Raw genomic sequence first — 17,336 nt, forward strand, 5'->3', positions numbered from 1 at the left:
TTAAAACCTGTATATTCAGATGGTCATAACTACTATCAGAATTATGGCCCAATTTTTGTGTGGAATTGATTATTGGTGCTGATATCTTGCAAGCATGCTTTCTCCTCCCATAATGTGAGGTCAAGTTGGTGATGTTTTGTTGTTAGTGCTGGCATCACTATCCAACACAGCAGAACTTACACAGTTAGCGCTGCAAGCAAAGTACCACTGCTCCAATATCTGTTGTTCACCAGATTCTCTCCAAAGTAATCATCAGGTGCTTGTGCACAAAGAATTACACAGCTGTTTGCATGCAGTGCTATATATAGACTCGAACAGATTTGCCCCTCCAGCCACCATACCCTGGCCCTTTCTCGGTGTTGTATAGAGGACACATTCTGTATAACGTCTCCACTGCACATGTTGAAAAGCATGGGTTTTTTCCCCAACTGCCCCAGACACCTTGGTGACATCTCATGCCACAAACAGTCCATTGTCATAGGGTCATGCTTCCCAGACCCTGAGCAACCCTGTGTCACCAGCCTGTGGATACACCTGCAGCGCAACTGACAGCTTTGCTGCCACCATGGCATCGAACCCACACAAGAGCCAGTCATCATGTAAAGCTTGAATATCAAGACATTCCAGGTACTCTGCACTATGGATGGGGAAAGGGGGGGGGGGGGGGGGGGACAATGATGTATTTTTTGTTTGTGTGAAGTGAAATTATTGATATGCACACATTAGATCTCTGGCACAGATTCTTTATCTTTGTTGTAACCTTGTCAGCTCAGTGTCTTCTTGACCAAACATTCTTATACGCTTTCACTGGTGAATGAAAGTTAATTCTGTACATTTAAAAAATACGTATCATTATTTATGTGGCATACCTACCTAATCCACAATGGTCTCAAGAATACATTTTCTTAGGTAGTATTTCAGTGTTATGTTTTGTATTGCTTGAATCGAATAGAATACTGTTTTGCATTCCTATCCTTCTTTATAAGTTTCTCCTACTATTGAGACCTTTACATGTATCAGCAAACATTTTGCTAAGAATTATGAATCCTACATGTTTAAATATAAATTATTTTTATTCAAAAATTTATTGCTTAAGAAAGTATTTTGATTTGTGCACAGCTCCTAGACTATTACAGTTTTTGTTTCTGTCACAGTTTATTCTCTCTATATATCAGCCACTCTTGGATTTGCTGTAGACAATGCCACTCACTTCAGTCCTAGATGTTTTGTAGAGGTTATTGTCAGACTGAATAGTACCTAATAATGTCCTAATAATTCCACAATGTTACAAAGATTTCATTAAGTATTTGTATTGCTGAAGAGATGGATCAGAAAAACAAAATGGTGGTAATGAGAACACTGTTGTTCTCAAAGTAATGCAAATTTCAACATAGGCATGTAAAAACATAGGAGCTATAAAGAAAGCAAATTTGCATAGAGAAGATGGTGGTTTAATAGACTTGATTAAAACCTAATATTAATGGAACTGCTCCAAAATCATATTAGTCATGCCTTAGACTTACTTAACAACATAGGAAACTCACAAGAATAATAAATTATAGATCTTTCAGTCTTCTATCCATAACACATAAAATTATCCTCAACCCCACAAAAAAAATAAGATTTTAATCAACAAACTTATTTCAGAAGTGGTACTAGTACAGTAGACCACCCGCAAGTTGTGAACAAAACTATAGAATAGAGCAATGTGTATGAATTACTCCTTTGTCAGGGATTCATAGATTTGAGAAAAAATGTGCTTGCCTAAGTATCAATAAAATGTTTACTAGAGCTCTCAACAATGTATGTCAGTGCTACAGTTTCTATCAGATTTCACCAGAATAAATGAAAAATCAGAACAGAGAGCTCAACCAGGAAAGGAGATTTGTACCTCCAAAACTATTCTTGACAGTCCTAGAGGAAGTTTTTAGTTTCCTAAATTGGAAAAAATGCTCACCTCAACATATTTTTTATTTGACAAATATCTTTATGAACACACTGATGGTGATGCCAATGAGAAGCCCTCTGTCACCAGTAGTGGTCAATGTAAGAGGAGCTGGACCTTACTAATTTTAAGCCTGATTTTTTGGAGACATTTTGTGAGACATCAGTGGTGTGTTTCTGTGGTAGAACTTATTCATTTGTTTGTCCATGAGACCTTGTTGTTACATAGACTGTATATAAGATGTTGGACGTCATTTAACAGAACACTGTTTCCATCATTTTAACATCATCAACCTCTTATGGTTACACTACTTATTACTGGTACATTATTTGTATTTGTTCAGTGGTTGCAATGTTACTACGGTTTCCACAGATAAGACTGGTACATTGTTATTCATACTGGCATATTATTATCTATCAAAATACTCTTTCAGACTGTAGAAGCAGTGATCAATTAGATATACATTTACTGTGGCTTTGAACCCTGCTATGTTGTTTACAGGTTGTATGTTACTTGGTAGTTTCCTGAATATCTTTTTTCCAAGGTGGAGAACACTTTAGTAGAGCTTAGTTTTTGTATGGTGCATATAGAGATCCATTTTTTGCCTTGTGTTGTGAGTGTTACATCTTCATTTTTGAGGAAGGGTGACGGATTTTCAATTGCATAGTGCTGTATGAATACTATGGTTTCAAGTATATGAAGGCATGGTAGGGGGAGGATTTGCATGCAGTTTTCTGAAGAGTGGCTTGCCAGATTTTCTGTGTTTGGCACACCTTCTACGATTCTCATGATTCTTTCTTCAATTCTAAATACTTTGAAAGGTGTTTGGAGAAGCTCCCTTGGAAAATGACTCCATACTTCAGGACTGATTGGACACTTGCATATTACACATTTTAGGCAGTCTTTGCTACAGCAGCTATCACGGATCCTCATCACATAGCAAATTGTGTTCAATGTTTTGCTGAGACTCTCAATATGAATTCCCCACCTGACATTATCCTGGATCCAGAGCCCAAGAAACTTTGTCAGGTCAACTCCATTTACAGCTTTGTTTGACAACTGGATATTTATAGTATGTGGAACCTTTTACTTGACATTATGGAAGTTGATTGCTAGTTTTTCCTTCATTTATAATTAACTTATTGTATGTGAACCATTTTGCTATGGTACCCGTTGTCTTTGTTATGTTATCTTGTAGTAAGTGTTCTGATTTTGGAGTAATGAGATATCTTGTGTTGTCAACAAACTGGTAAGCATTTTGACACAGTATGTTTGCTTATTGGTCATTTACAGATAAGAGGAAAAGCCTGACCCAGTCATTAGGTGTGCTTCTGATGCCTAGTTGATTTAATTTCCATAGGAGTGTTTCATGATCTATAATATCAAATGCTTTTGACTAGTCAAGACATACACCAATCATATATTTGCCACTGGCCACTTTCTGGTAAATTTTGCGTAGGAATTCGTAGATACTACTGTTGGTTAGTTGGTTCTTCCTAAACCTGTGTTGTGCTGTAGATAGGATTTGATATTTTTCCATAAAGGCTGTAAGTCTTTTGTGGAAGACCTCCTCTAGAATTTTTGAAAAGTCAGACAATAGGGCAATTGACCCGTAATTGCCAACTTCTTCTTTGTTTCCTTTTTTGTAGACTGGTTCTGATTTTGCAATTTTTAGACAAGCAGGGAGAGTCCCTGATGCCAGCGCACTATTGCATAAATTATTAGTGGTTTTACAATGGTAATAAAAGACATCATCAGTTTTTGGACCACCTTAATTCCGTCCATGGAAAAAGAAGAAAAAAAATCATCAGGGAAATAGAAAACAACACATGCCTCCATTTTCTGCACATTTTAGTTCATCTCTAAACTGGCGGCACCTTGGGACATGAAGTCTATTGCAAGCCAACACACAGATTTGTATCTGCAAGTAGCCATCTGCCTCCATCCACTGCACATGGATGGTGTCCTCAACACACATGTCTATAGGGCCCATACTATTGCAGATGACAATTATCTGTGTGAGAAACTTGAAGGTCTCAAAAATGTGGCTCTGCCTTTCAAACTTTATGTGAGCATCCTACGTCAAAAGGCTGAGGAGGAAAGATTCAAATCCATGGTCTTCCTACTATATGTAAGGAGTCTTTCTTCTAAAATATGTTATAACCTAAGCATGAACTGAAGGTTCTCATTATTTCTCTGAAGGATTACTTTCTGCTATGTGTACATATAACACGTGTCAGTGTGGACTTTCATATGCTGGACAAACAACATCAGTCATTACATGGGACATTGATACTACACTCATCTGCTACAGCCCAACAAATCAGTAGTGGTTGAACACTACACTGGGACAGCTCACTACATGGAGTATGAAAGTATGAAGATTCTAGCTTCTACATCATCCTTCTGAGAGTTATTGATTAGGAAAGTCATCAAAATCCAATAGACAAATGGTTCACTTTATCCCAGTTGCTGTTTTAACTCGGTTAAAATATGAAAAGCATCATTTGGAATAGTCAGCTCTCAAAGACAATAGTACAGAACCAGAGGTCTTAATGTCTAGTGTTTATAAACTACAGTAGAATACATGACACAATCTCCATTATAGAGACTGTGTCAGTAGTACATGTCATCGCTGCTTGAGTGACATTTTTTCAGCTGTGATGATCTGTCTCTGCAAGTAACATGTTTTTTAGGTGGGTGGGAGGGCTCCAGCATCAGTATTATGGCTCTGAAGACGACTGGATAATTCTCAGCCAAAATATCAGCAGAGGACACTTACTGAATACAGCTGCAGTCCTGGAACTTTGTAAACTTTGTAGAACAAGCCTTATGCCATGGAAACAAGAAGATTCAATTCCGAACCTGTTGTTATGAAAGACATTTATCAACAAAATCACAAAGTTAAAGCTAACAGAATTAGTGAATGGGCTACCATGAACTGTCATTGTCACAGATAACCCATTCAGAATCTGTATTAAATTGCTCCCAGTGCTTGGTCCATGCTACTAAAACCACTCCAAAACAAAGTTGAATCCCTGGTAACCTCACTACTCACTTTACAACATTAAGGAATTCTTCTACATGTGTGAGAATGGCATTAGCTTTTAGAACATTTTTACAGTACTTTGCTGTATTATCATCAACTGTATTTAATATCCACTGTATTAGTATGAATGAATGAGAAAACTTATTTCACTGCAAAATGGTCAAGGGCTAATAAAGATTCCTCGTTTCTGATGTTTTCATGATAAATTAACAATCAGTCTAAGAGGTGGGACACATAATAGTATTTGATTTGCAGATCTTTTTAAATTTAGTTTCTCTTGATTTCCATAGAAGTTCACTTAGACATCATATATGTAGGAAACAAAAATATTCTATGATATGTTACTAGTAACAATGCAAAAAAATGTTTTGGGCAGCTGTATTTTATCACACTAGGGGAAGTAATTTAAATAAATATGTGATACCTACTACACTATAGCTAGAATTGTATCTGAAGCTCTATGTACTTACAAGTGATAATGGAAATACAAACGTCCTGAAAGTGTAATTGTTCACTTTCCTTACATAGTGTTGGACCTGTTGCAAGTAGCTATTTGACTGCAGCTCTAATACATCTTGGACAACACAAAGAGCAAAGTGAAATGTCTGTATTTCCTGTAAATAATGTAGATAATTACTAAGGGGTGTAGTTTCTTTTGCTAAAAAGCAATTCAGTTTTTTTAGGTATGCTCACATTACATAAAATTGGGCATAATAAAGTATGAGCATGATTATCACAGTTTATTTATTTATTTAGCATCCAATAGATCACACATGTGATATAGAATTTGTCATTTGACTACACGTAACACATAACAACACATACACATAATAAATGGACAAACATATACAAACAGCAAAACAAATTACATACACATAGTATATAAGTAGTGTACAAGAACTTATTACACAAAAACAAAAGTACGTGCTCATGCTAAACAATTATAGATCATGAACTACGCCTTATACACAAAACGTACTACGGATATTTAACAGATTTTTCATAAGTACCATAACTACAAAGTTGAAAACGTAATTAAATTAGTTTAAATTTTTTAAAAATAAGTACAGGTTTCAATCCATGGTCTGAGACAGGTATTCATTTACACTGTAGTAGCATTTTTCCATCAAGTATTTTTTTTTACTTCACGCTTGAAATTATTTTTGCCTTTCAATTCTTTAATTTGAGGTGGAAGTGCATTTAAAAGCTTTATTCCTAAGTGGCTAACATGTTTCTGACTTCTAGTTTTTGCTACACAGGGAATGTGGAAGTCTTTACAATGCCTCGTATTGTGGTCATGGTAGCTTGAGTTGGTTTGGAGATCGTAGTTATTTTTACTGATCATTTCCAGGCATTTAAAAATATATATCGATGGTATTGTCAGCATCTTTAGTTGTCTGAATAAGGGTCAACATTGAGTTTGTGGTGGACTGTGTGTCATGATACAAATTGCCCTTGTTTGCACTTGACTTGGTTTTCCCCAAAAACTTATGCCATAGCTTGCAACTGATTGGAAATAACTAAAGTACACCACTCTAATACATTCCTTGCTACATACCTTGGATATTATTCTTAAGGCAGAACATGCTCAGCTAAGTTTCTGAGTAATATATACACTGTGTTCATTCCAATTTAAATCTTGGTCAATTCACATTCCCAGAAACTTTGTGGTGCATACTTTTTCAATTTGCTTGCTATCCAGCATAAGATTTCCCCTTGACACTTGCTTCCATACTGTATAAAGTTTGTTTTCTTTGTATTTAATGTCAGCTTATTTGAATAAAACCATGACTGTATGTATGAGAGCATTTTTTCTGCTGTAGTACACAGTGATTCTTTTATATCACTAATTATGATACTCGTGTCATCTGCAAATAGTAGAATTTTGGCTGAGCTGTCTGGAGGCTGTATATCATTGATATAAATTAGAAATAACAATGGGTCCAGAATGCTGCCCTGTGGAACACCTATTTCAATTTGTTTTGGTTCAGATATGAGTTTAAAATTGTGAAGATTGTTGGATGACCTCAGCTCAACAACTTGTGACCTGTTTTGCAGATAAGATTCAAACCATTTTTTAACAGTACCCCTGATGCCTATTCCTTCAAGTTTCCCTAGTAATATTACATGGCTCACAGTATCCAAAGCTTTGGATTAATCTAGATTAATTCCAACAACCTGTTTATTTGATTCCAAATTTCTTACTATTTCTGTTGTGTAGTCCAATATGGTTGTTTCTGTACTGTGCCCTGCTTGAAAACCATGTTGACTGTTAGTTTATGTTTTCTAGATATTTTGTAACCCTGATTTTCATTAATTCCTCAAGTAATTTGGAGAAGGCTGGGAGGAGAGATATAGGTCGGTAATTTTCGGTTTTATGTCTGTCACCTTTTTTGTATAGAGGTATAACTTTAGAGATTTTAAGTTTATCTGAAAATATCCCTTCACTAAGGGACAAGTTTGCTATGTGCATTATAGGTTTGACAACACATGGAGCAATTTTCTTAATTATTGATACAGGTACATCGTCCAACCCAGAGGACATTTTGGATTTCAAGCATTTAATGACTTTTAGAACTTCATGCTCATCTGTTGTGATTGCCGTCATGCTGGTATTTACCATTGGAGTCGTCACTGTTGGTTGTTTTTAAATTTACTACTTAAAGTAAGGGAAATATTTACAAAATAATTGTTTACATAGTTTGCCATGGCATCTTTTTCTATGGGGGTATTTTCATTATTTTTAAGATTGATTTCCTGTTCTTTAGTTTGACCCCCAGTTTCTTTTTTTACCATTTTCCACATCATTCTGGACTTGTTACTAGCCTGCCTTATTAATCTATCATTACTTAATAATTTTGCTTTTGCTATACTCAACAAACTGCTGCTCATGACATGTTTTTCCCCTTGACACTTGCTTCCATACTGTGTAAAGTTTGTTTTCTTTATATTTAATGTCAGCTTATTTGAATAAAACCATGACTGTAGATATGAGAGCATTTTTTCTGCTGTAGTACACAGTAATTTCATGGTTTAACTTGACTTTTTAATTCTGGGTGTAATCCAGGTCCCTTTGGATTCAGATGATCTATAACTCAAAAGCTTTTTTGAGAAACACATTTCAAAGTATGTCATAAAAGAGGAAGCAAATGTATTGTGAGCATCATTTGTGTTTGTTTGTGCCAAAACCCCTGACCAAACTGCATCTTTTAAAATTATTTTTGAACTGATTACAATTTTCAGTAGAGAAAAATTGTTTGTACTCCTTTTTATTTTCCTCCTCCTTGGGAGTTGCAGTGAGATTAAAGGTTAGTGCATTATGATCTGATAATCCTATATTCATATTTGTAACTGCAACTTCATGTGTGACCACATTTGAGAAGATGTTATCTATTAGGCTTTCAATGGCATCTGTTGTTCTAGTGGGAGCTGATATGTGGGGGAACAAGTTGAAGCTTTTTAGTATGTCTAAAAACTTGTTTTTTGCTGAACTCTGGACCAGTAGATTAATATTAATGTCACCACAAAGAATTATGGTAGAGTTCTCATTTGAGAAATTTTTTTTTTTTTTATTTTATTTATCCATCTGTTGACAATAAATATTGTATGGATGTTGTAAAGGGTACATGTAAGCCATTTCAAAGAAATGGGACACAAACAATATATATGTAAAAAAGTACAAAACAAAATAATACAACAAAGTTAATAATAATACAATGAAATTAATATAGCCTATATACATCCCTGCTTGTTATTTTAAGTGCATAGTCTGTTTTTCATAAGGTTTTAGTTTTGTCCTCCCTAAACGGCAAGTCCTCATATACACAACACTGCTTAAGTATATATTTACATCACACAACAGCTGTCCTTTAAGTATGTAAATGTAATGAATGATTAGGTAATGAATGATTTGGTACAGATAGAGTATTTTCCATTTTGCCTTTATAAATACCATCAGAAAAAAATTATTGACGTACATAGTCATTTACAGAATAAAAACATTGTTCTACTAGAAACTTTTTACATTCTACTTTAAATTTGTTATCATCTTCTAACTGCCTGATGTTGACTGGCAGTGCGTTGTACAGTTTTGCACCGATATGGCTCACATGCCTTTGTGTATTCATTCTTTTTGTTCGCTGAATGCTGCACTATTACGGGTATTGTAGTTATGAAAGTCGGCATTTGTCTGAAAATCTGCAATGTGGGTCCTGACATACAATACACATTTGTATATGTATAATGATGGTATAGTAAATATTCTAAGCTTTTTGAATATGGGTTTGCAGTGTGTCTGTGGATGACTGTGAGTTATTATTCGGATGGCCCTCTTCTGCAACAAAAAAATTTATTTTAGGCGCCCTGTTGTGGAACCCCAAAATATTATTCCGTAAGGGGCAAGAGATTGAAAATAGCTGAAATATGCCATTCTGGCACCTTCTGAGGTACAAACATTTGCAATAATTCTGAGGGCAAAACAGGCTGAATTAAGTTTCTGTGCAAGTTTTATTATGTGGTCATTAAAATTTAAGTTTTCATCCACATGAATCCCCAACAATTTTGTGGATGTCACTCTGTCTAAGGCTTTGTCACGCCACACCAGATTGATATTTACATTTTGACATCTTTTCCCAAACTGCATATAATTTGTTTTATTTACATTCAATGTCAACCTGTTTACATTGAGCCAAGAGTGGGTGTAATTTAGTACTCTATCAGCAGTTGTTGGTAGCAATAGCTTTGGTGCACTTATTATCACACTAGTATCATCTGCAAATATTATTGCTTTGGCTGCATCGTCTGAGGTGTGAAAACCATTTATATAGACAAGAAACAATATGGGCCCTAGGATGCTGCCTTGTGGTACTCCTATTTCTACATTTTTTGCCTCTGATACTGAATTTATTTTGTGGTTGGAGTAAGTTGATGTCAGTCCTACAATCTGTGTTCTGTTTTTTAGGTATGATTCAAACCATTTTTTTCCTCTCCCATGTACACCCAACGCTTCCAATTTTTCTAAAAGAATGTCCTGGTTCACAGTGTCAAAAGCTTTGGAGAGGTCTAAATTTACTTCTACTACACTATAATCTTTTTCTAATTGTTGAGCATTTCTTCCAAACTCTTAAGAATTTACTACTTAAGTGTAGATAATAATTACTATTCATCTTAATATAAGGTGCATTAAAAAAGAAACAAACTGGAGGTTGAAAAATGAAAACCGAAGAAGGGTAGTATTGCCATTGCCTATAGAAGATGTGGTTCCTGTAGGTCCACAGACGGTCCAGCTTGCTGCTAGAGGGCACAGTGCACACCTTCGTGAAATCAAATTACTCAATGTAATCAATGCTGCCTGCAATTGGTCCACCACATCAAGACTGAACCTCCTTAATACATGTTGTTAGTCATATGAAGCCTGTAATCATTTTAATTATCTCCAGGCTTTGTGAGTGGTCTGTTGTCAATTTGTCTTAACAAAATATGTTGAACTATGGGCAATTTAATAACTGTGTAATACTTGTGGTTGGTGATGAATGTAAACTTTTACAATATACCAGTGAAACATTTGTCTCTGTCTAACTTGTGGAGCATTACGTGTGTAATTAAGTATGTTTATGTATCCTTGTGTCTGTATTTTATGACTTTACATGTTGATAACATCCATACAATTTACACAACTTACAGATGGATAAATAAAAAATAAATGAAAGATTGAAAATGGCATTATCTTGATCAGATTTTTCTGACACTACAGTGTTCTAGGGAAAGGATTGAATGCTTACATGAGAAATCTGAGAACTCTTTCAAAAAAATTTCTAGCCTTCTTGAGAAAACAAATAATAGTGCAACACACTGGTAATTTGCTACATCTTGTTTCTTTCCTTTCCTGAATAGCGGCTTGAGATTTACACTTTTAAACAACATGGAAAAGCTCCAGTTGACAGCAAATGGTTGCAAGTATTTTAGAGCTGTTTAACAATAAGGTGACCACAGCTCTTACTATAGAAATCTGAGATGGTTTCCATGCCTGTATGATATGTAAACTTTAAATTTATAATTATTGTTAAAATGTGTTTCTCATTAGCTGATGTTGAAAAGAGAGAAGTAGATTTGTTTTTTGAGGACTCAGGTAATACATAACTATTATTACTAATTATGAAAAGGATAGATTACATAATAGTTGATATTCCACCCTGGACTTTCCACTGTTTGACTATTATTACTGTTTGATTTGAGTCCACTGACAACTGCACACTTAAATTTGAAAATTGCAGTGTTACAATTTCTCTTCTTCTTCTTATTCCACTTCTTCAGCACTAGAGACCATGATGGGCCTTCACCTCCTCAACAATATGTGAGCATGTGTCTCAGTTCTCTGCTTTTGTCTTCCATCTTGGTAAGGCCAGCCATCTTGCACCTGGTTGACCCTTCCTTCCTTGGAGCAGAATCTTCTTTTTGTTGCTCCTGTCGTCTGTCACCCTCTTCATATCTCCTAACCAGTGTATTCTCTAAGATTTAATAAGTTTTGCTTTATATTTCCCTTGCATAAGTTGTAATTTTTGGTTGTTTCTTACTCTCCAGCCCTCTGGCTCTTTCTCAAGCTGTAAATCTGATACAGGATTTTTCCCTCAAATTCCCTTAGGTTTTTTATATCCACTTCTATTATTGTCCACATTTCTGGCCCACACAATTTCTCTTGGATGCATAATTGTTGTGACATAATTGTCTAACTGCATGACAAAAATATTTGGGCTTTACTTGTCTGCTGTTTTGCTATTTTCTGTACAATTTTTACTTTTTTATTGGCAATTCTAATATAATTGCTGTTTGCCACTTTGTTAAGTACTGTCTTGTATGCTTTCAAAAGCTCTTTGTTGCTGATGGCAAAAATCAAGTGAACTATGATATGTACAATACAATACAAGACACAAAAATTATTTACCTGTAACCTTTGCCTCCTTGTGCAGGGTTCAGATTGGAAATCATGACCAACTCAAAAGAAATTTAAAAAGCACTTCAATAAACACTTCTACTAATTATTTATCATCTAGATTCAAGTTAATTCTTATTAGATACATCACAAGTAGACTGCAGTGTCATTGTGAAGCTGTGTCACAAGTGTTTGCGTATTTTAAACAGGCATCTGTTGTCACAAATACAGATGACTATTTTCTTAGAAAACTACTAACACATACAAGTACATGTTAAGCAAGTGACTGCCAATAAACAGTAACTATTCACTACAACTAAGGAATCAGCAGCTTGTTTCAAAATAGAGGCTTTCTTTCTTCTTTAATTGGGTGCATTTAGCTTGTATAATCACAAATAGTATTAAGCAGTACAATTATAGCTTATTGTAATCAAGGGATAGATTAAGTTTCTATTAATTGGTTGTATATCATAAAATTCTACTAAGGGAACTAAAATGGTGTGGCATTAAAAGAATTCCTTTTGCATGGATGCTGTCTTAACAGTAGAATACAGAAGGTTACTTTAACAAATAATACAAGAGGAATAATATTAAATTTAGAGTGGGGGAAATATTAAATACTGTATACTGCAAGGCTCAGTTCTTAGCCCACACATGTTTTTTTACCTACAAATTGATTGATTTGGGAAGACATTTCAAAAACTGTGATATGTGCTGATGGCATAAGTATTCTGATAAAGGGTTCCACACATCCATGTGAGATACAGCCAGTAGAATAATGGGACAGGCCTATATATAATTCAGCAAACAGCTTAATATTTAAGGTTACTAATTCTCATACTATGCAATTTCAAACAAATCAAAATTACTTACAGGTACCAAAATTAGACATCTATGAGTCTACTGTGCATACCTTCACCATTACTGTTTCTACACACAGCTTTGCCTTCCACGTGTTTCATCACAACCTATCCCTCTTCCATCTGCCTCCTCACACCCTGTCCCTCACACAACTGCCTTCTCACAGCCTTTTGCTCATTCACCTGCCTCTTCCCACCTTCCCCCTTTTCCACCTCACACTCTCTTTCTCTTCCACTTGCATCCTCACACCTTCTTCTCTCTTTCCATCTCTTCCTCCCACTCTCTCTGTCCATCTCCTTCCCTCCCCTCTATCTCCATCCACACACACACACACACACACACACACACACACACTCCATTTATACATTCTTGTCAGTTACTAAAGAGAAATACGGTTCCTGATGAACTGTAATTATATCCATGTTTGCAATGTATATATATATTAAAAATAATATATTGAGAAGAAATTTAACTGTGTATAATAGTTGCTTTACTTCAATAATGACCAACCACATCTTGTGTAAGAAACCAAAAAGCCATCCAAACAATTGCAGAAAATAAAACTGGTACATAATCTGATAAAAAAATCTGTCTTCAAAACTCCCATAGGACAGTCATTAACTTTTGGTAAATTATCATTCACTAGAAAGCTTCCTTTTGCATTGTATTGTGCACCTATGGTGGAATGTTCATGATTTTGAATTATATGTGGAACAAGAAGCTTAAATAAACTATTAAGATCATCAAAACTGATGGCTGGCCTTTTATTTCTGGCAACCAACTCCACTATAACAGGTAGTGAAAGGCCGAGTTTCTGAACCTGGAAACACCATCTATACAATTTCAATGTCTATAAGACCCCCAAGAAGAAAGGTAAGGAGAAAGTGCTTACTTGTTTTCTTGACTGATACATGAATTGAAAGGGCTGAACTCACATCAAACCTGACAGAACATGCTAATTCTAGTTGTGGACTCAAGTAAAGGTCACAATACACATGTATAAATTAATCTAGATGTAATTGCCATAGCTGTCATAGAGATTAGATTATACAGCACACAGCACACAGGATGTAAGATCAATAAATCATTTATTAAGCTAAATGATCAGCAAGTCTTTTGTATGCAAATGCTGATAAGTTGTTGTTTACCAAATAGAAGAGACGCTGTGTACTGGACAGAGACAAAGAAAAGATGTAGACTCCTTATCTCCCTAAAACTTCAGTTAAGTCTTCCTTCACAGGTAACATATACACTGTGTTCATTCCAGTTTAAGGTTAGGTTAATGTTTAACGTCCCGTCGACAATGAGGTCATTAGAGACGGAGCACAAGCTCAGGTTAGGGAAGGATTGGGAAGGAAATCGGCCATGCCCTTTCAAAGATACCATCCCGGCATTTGCCTGAAACGATTTAGGGAAATCACGGAAAACCTAAATCAGGATGGCTGGAGACGGGATTGAACCGTCGTCCTCCCGAATGCGAGTCCAGTGTGCTACCACTGCGCCACCTCACTCGGTCATTTCCAGTTTAAATCTTGGTCAATTTGCATTCCCAGAAACTTTGTGGTGCATAGTTTTTCTATTTGCTTGCTATCCAGCATAAGACTTCCCCTTGACACGGCTTCCATACTGTATAAAGTTTGTTTTCTTTGCACACGTAGTCACCGTGGTCTCTCAACACTGGCCAATGTCTCTTCTAAATGTGAAGGAATCCATCATCATATGCGTACGGCACTTATGAGACAGGATTGCTGGCAAATACTTACATTCAGGATGTGAAATGTTTAGTGCTGCCAACACACCCACATGAATGTTAGAGTGATTAAATTATCTTAGCTTTCAGACCTGCTACTTCCTTCCTCAGGGAAGAGAGAGAAATAGAAAGTGGAGCATTAAAAAGGAAAGGCAGGTGACTCAGACTCAAAAATGAGAGAGACCTAATTGAAAGAAGTAATAGTTCCAAATGACAGTTCCAAATGCTAGGATAATGACAACATTTTTTCTTTTATGTTTGTCTGTTAGCAGTACTAAACATTTTGCCCTCCTGAAAACAAGTACTGACCAGCGGTTCTGTCTCACATTTACTAATTCTCATGATATAATTTTGGTTTGGTGCATGTTATTCTTATTTCTTCTTTGTATTTCCATCCTTGCATTAAATATATTATGTAAATCTAATAACTGAACATCTGTGAATGGATATTCAAGGACATTTCCAATCTTACACTTATTTACCTCCTCATATACCCACTAATATTATTTGTGGCATATAATAAAAAGTTTAAAATTGATATGCACTTTATATGCATGAACAGAAGTAATCTGTATAAAGATTAATCATTCCTATGCAAGATTACAAGTATTTTTTTTTTTCAATTTCAGGCAAAATACATTAATGACGAGAATCTAGAAATAGAACAGGTTATTGAGAATTTTCATAAATTAATGACTATATTAAAATTATACCTTAAAACCAAAATGTATCAACACCAATATTTTTAGTTTGCAATTCAGAATCAGCATTAATATAACAAATGTTTATTAAAATAAATCACACTCATTTGGTATTTCTAGACTCAATCATTTTTTGAGTATATAAAAGTAGGTGAACAGCAGTTAATAATAATATAATGAGAGAAAAGCAGATTTCAATTGTGGGAGCTCCTCTGAAAAATAAGACACTAATTGTAGCTTTTTTATGTATGAATAGTCTCTCAAGTGCCTTTGGGAAGTAAGATAAGACATCTATTTTAGACAATAGTTTGTCATTAACATAATCTATGGGAGCTGTTTCTATAGCTTCATCTATGTGCTAATTTATACTTTCAGTAAGTTCACAGTTTGTGAATTCTCCTTCATGATGTGCTTATGAAGCATAATGTGTGAATGAATAAACAATAGGTCAATAAGTGCAAGTGTCCACCTTCACAACAAAAGAAATAAGGACTAATTAAGATGCACACATCATAAATCTTAATTTACTGAAACATAATTCCATAAAAAGGAGTATAGTTAATAGAAGATTTTCCAGTTCAGACTCACTGCAGAGTCTGCAGAACAACAGAAATGAAAAAAATACAAAAAAAGTTTCTGTAAAAGTCCAATTTCTGCTAGGTGCAGGACGAATTTTGCAGTGCAATGACAAGTTTAAGAAAATCATATAGTGTAAAGAAAGGATGTAATCTTTCATGAATATAATTATCTTATAAGCTCACATTACCATGTGTGTAATGAGCTTTAAAAAATCATTGGCTAATATACACAAACGAATTTGAGTTGTGTTGTTTTGACTTAGTCTGCAATGACATTTTCCTCCCAACAGAAACAATTAGAAAGAGAAGAAATAACAGGCAATAAAAAATTCTGCTAGTCATTTAAATGCAAGAATATCATAAATATTTAATTAGAATCAAATAATTGTTGTTATTGAGAGTAGAACAAGAAAAAGTTAAAATAGAAGCCCAAGTTACAATGAAACTATTTTATAAACTTACAAAGTTCCAGATAGTCAAAAATCTGCCCCAGTATTTCTCAAGACCATGAGTCCATTCAAGATCTACTGGTACCTTTCCTTTACCTAATTTAGCAGCGAAATAATAAAGCACAAAAACATGATGCAAAACAATACCTAAATGAAAAATGAAGCTCTTTGTACTTATTTTAGTTCCAGGCATTTTAGTCTCTGTGTGTGCTAGCTCTGTCAGCACAAAAATGTTGTACCATCTTTAAGATCACTCATACAGATGAGTGAAGGTCAAAGTCTTGTGTAATTCTACTTGCATGCTGCAATAGTAATAATTACATAACTGTGTCAGTCTAGCCCGTTTCTTTAAAAAAATAAAAATGCAGCAGCCTCTTGCCCTCCATAAAACACAATAAAAACTTGGTCACCTTGATATGCCCAGTCCATTTCACAACTGAAACTGCTATGAAGCAGACAAACTTCAAACTATACTATGTGTTTAGAAATACATTCCTGAGCTCCTTATCATTTATTCTTCTTCCTCTTTTTTTCTGCCGTGTGTGCAAAAGTTCTTTTTTTTTTTGTGAAGTCCAGGTTACACTTACCAGTACAATCAGCCATTCATTACTCAGTCATTATTAGTTTAAATCTAGTAAAATAAATAATAGTTGATACATTATGATAATTTCATCTACTAAATTGATGTTTCCTTCCGACTACACACAAATAAATAATTTACTAGTTTGTCAAAATTTTCAAATGAAGTCAGCAGACACTATACTACCTTAACACTCCTCTATTTTTTCTAATGTTTTCTGCATGAAAGAGAGTATGTCAAGAATTTATTTAGTCTGTAGCAAAAAATTTTTCCTATGCTTCTGAGAAGTATGTGAATCTGCATGCCTTCCTTACATGGTATATTTATTGGTCCATTTTCATAATACAGCACAAATGATCTCTGAGAAATCAAATACATAGCAAACTGTACTTATGTGGTAGGATAATATTTTAGTTTTGTGCATCTTTGCCTATCCCCTTGTTCAATAAATGCTAATATCTAAGTTACAGTGTATTAGATCAAACATTTTGTTGT

At 34.9% G+C, this 17,336-nt stretch overlaps 1 protein-coding gene across 2 annotated transcripts in view; it reads right to left on the reverse strand.

Annotated features, from left to right (window-relative positions):
* Positions 1–16,566, reverse strand: part of LOC124595046 (androgen-dependent TFPI-regulating protein-like) — a 53,259-nt gene extending 36,693 nt beyond the window's left edge. The window contains exons 1-2 of one of the 2 annotated variants that reach the window (XM_047133609.1): positions 16,275–16,566; positions 5,465–5,608 (exon numbers count right to left, since the gene is read on the reverse strand). In XM_047133609.1, the coding sequence (XP_046989565.1) occupies positions 5,465–5,608; positions 16,275–16,454 (324 nt within the window). In that variant the 5' untranslated portion in view covers positions 16,455–16,566. The remainder of the gene's footprint in view (positions 1–5,464; positions 5,609–16,274) is intronic. The other variant, XM_047133610.1, reaches the window with a different exon arrangement.
* Between the last annotated feature and the right edge of the window lie 770 nt (positions 16,567–17,336).

Source organism: Schistocerca americana, chromosome 2 (assembly GCF_021461395.2).
Source record: "Schistocerca americana isolate TAMUIC-IGC-003095 chromosome 2, iqSchAmer2.1, whole genome shotgun sequence".
NCBI lineage: Eukaryota > Metazoa > Arthropoda > Insecta > Orthoptera > Acrididae > Schistocerca > Schistocerca americana.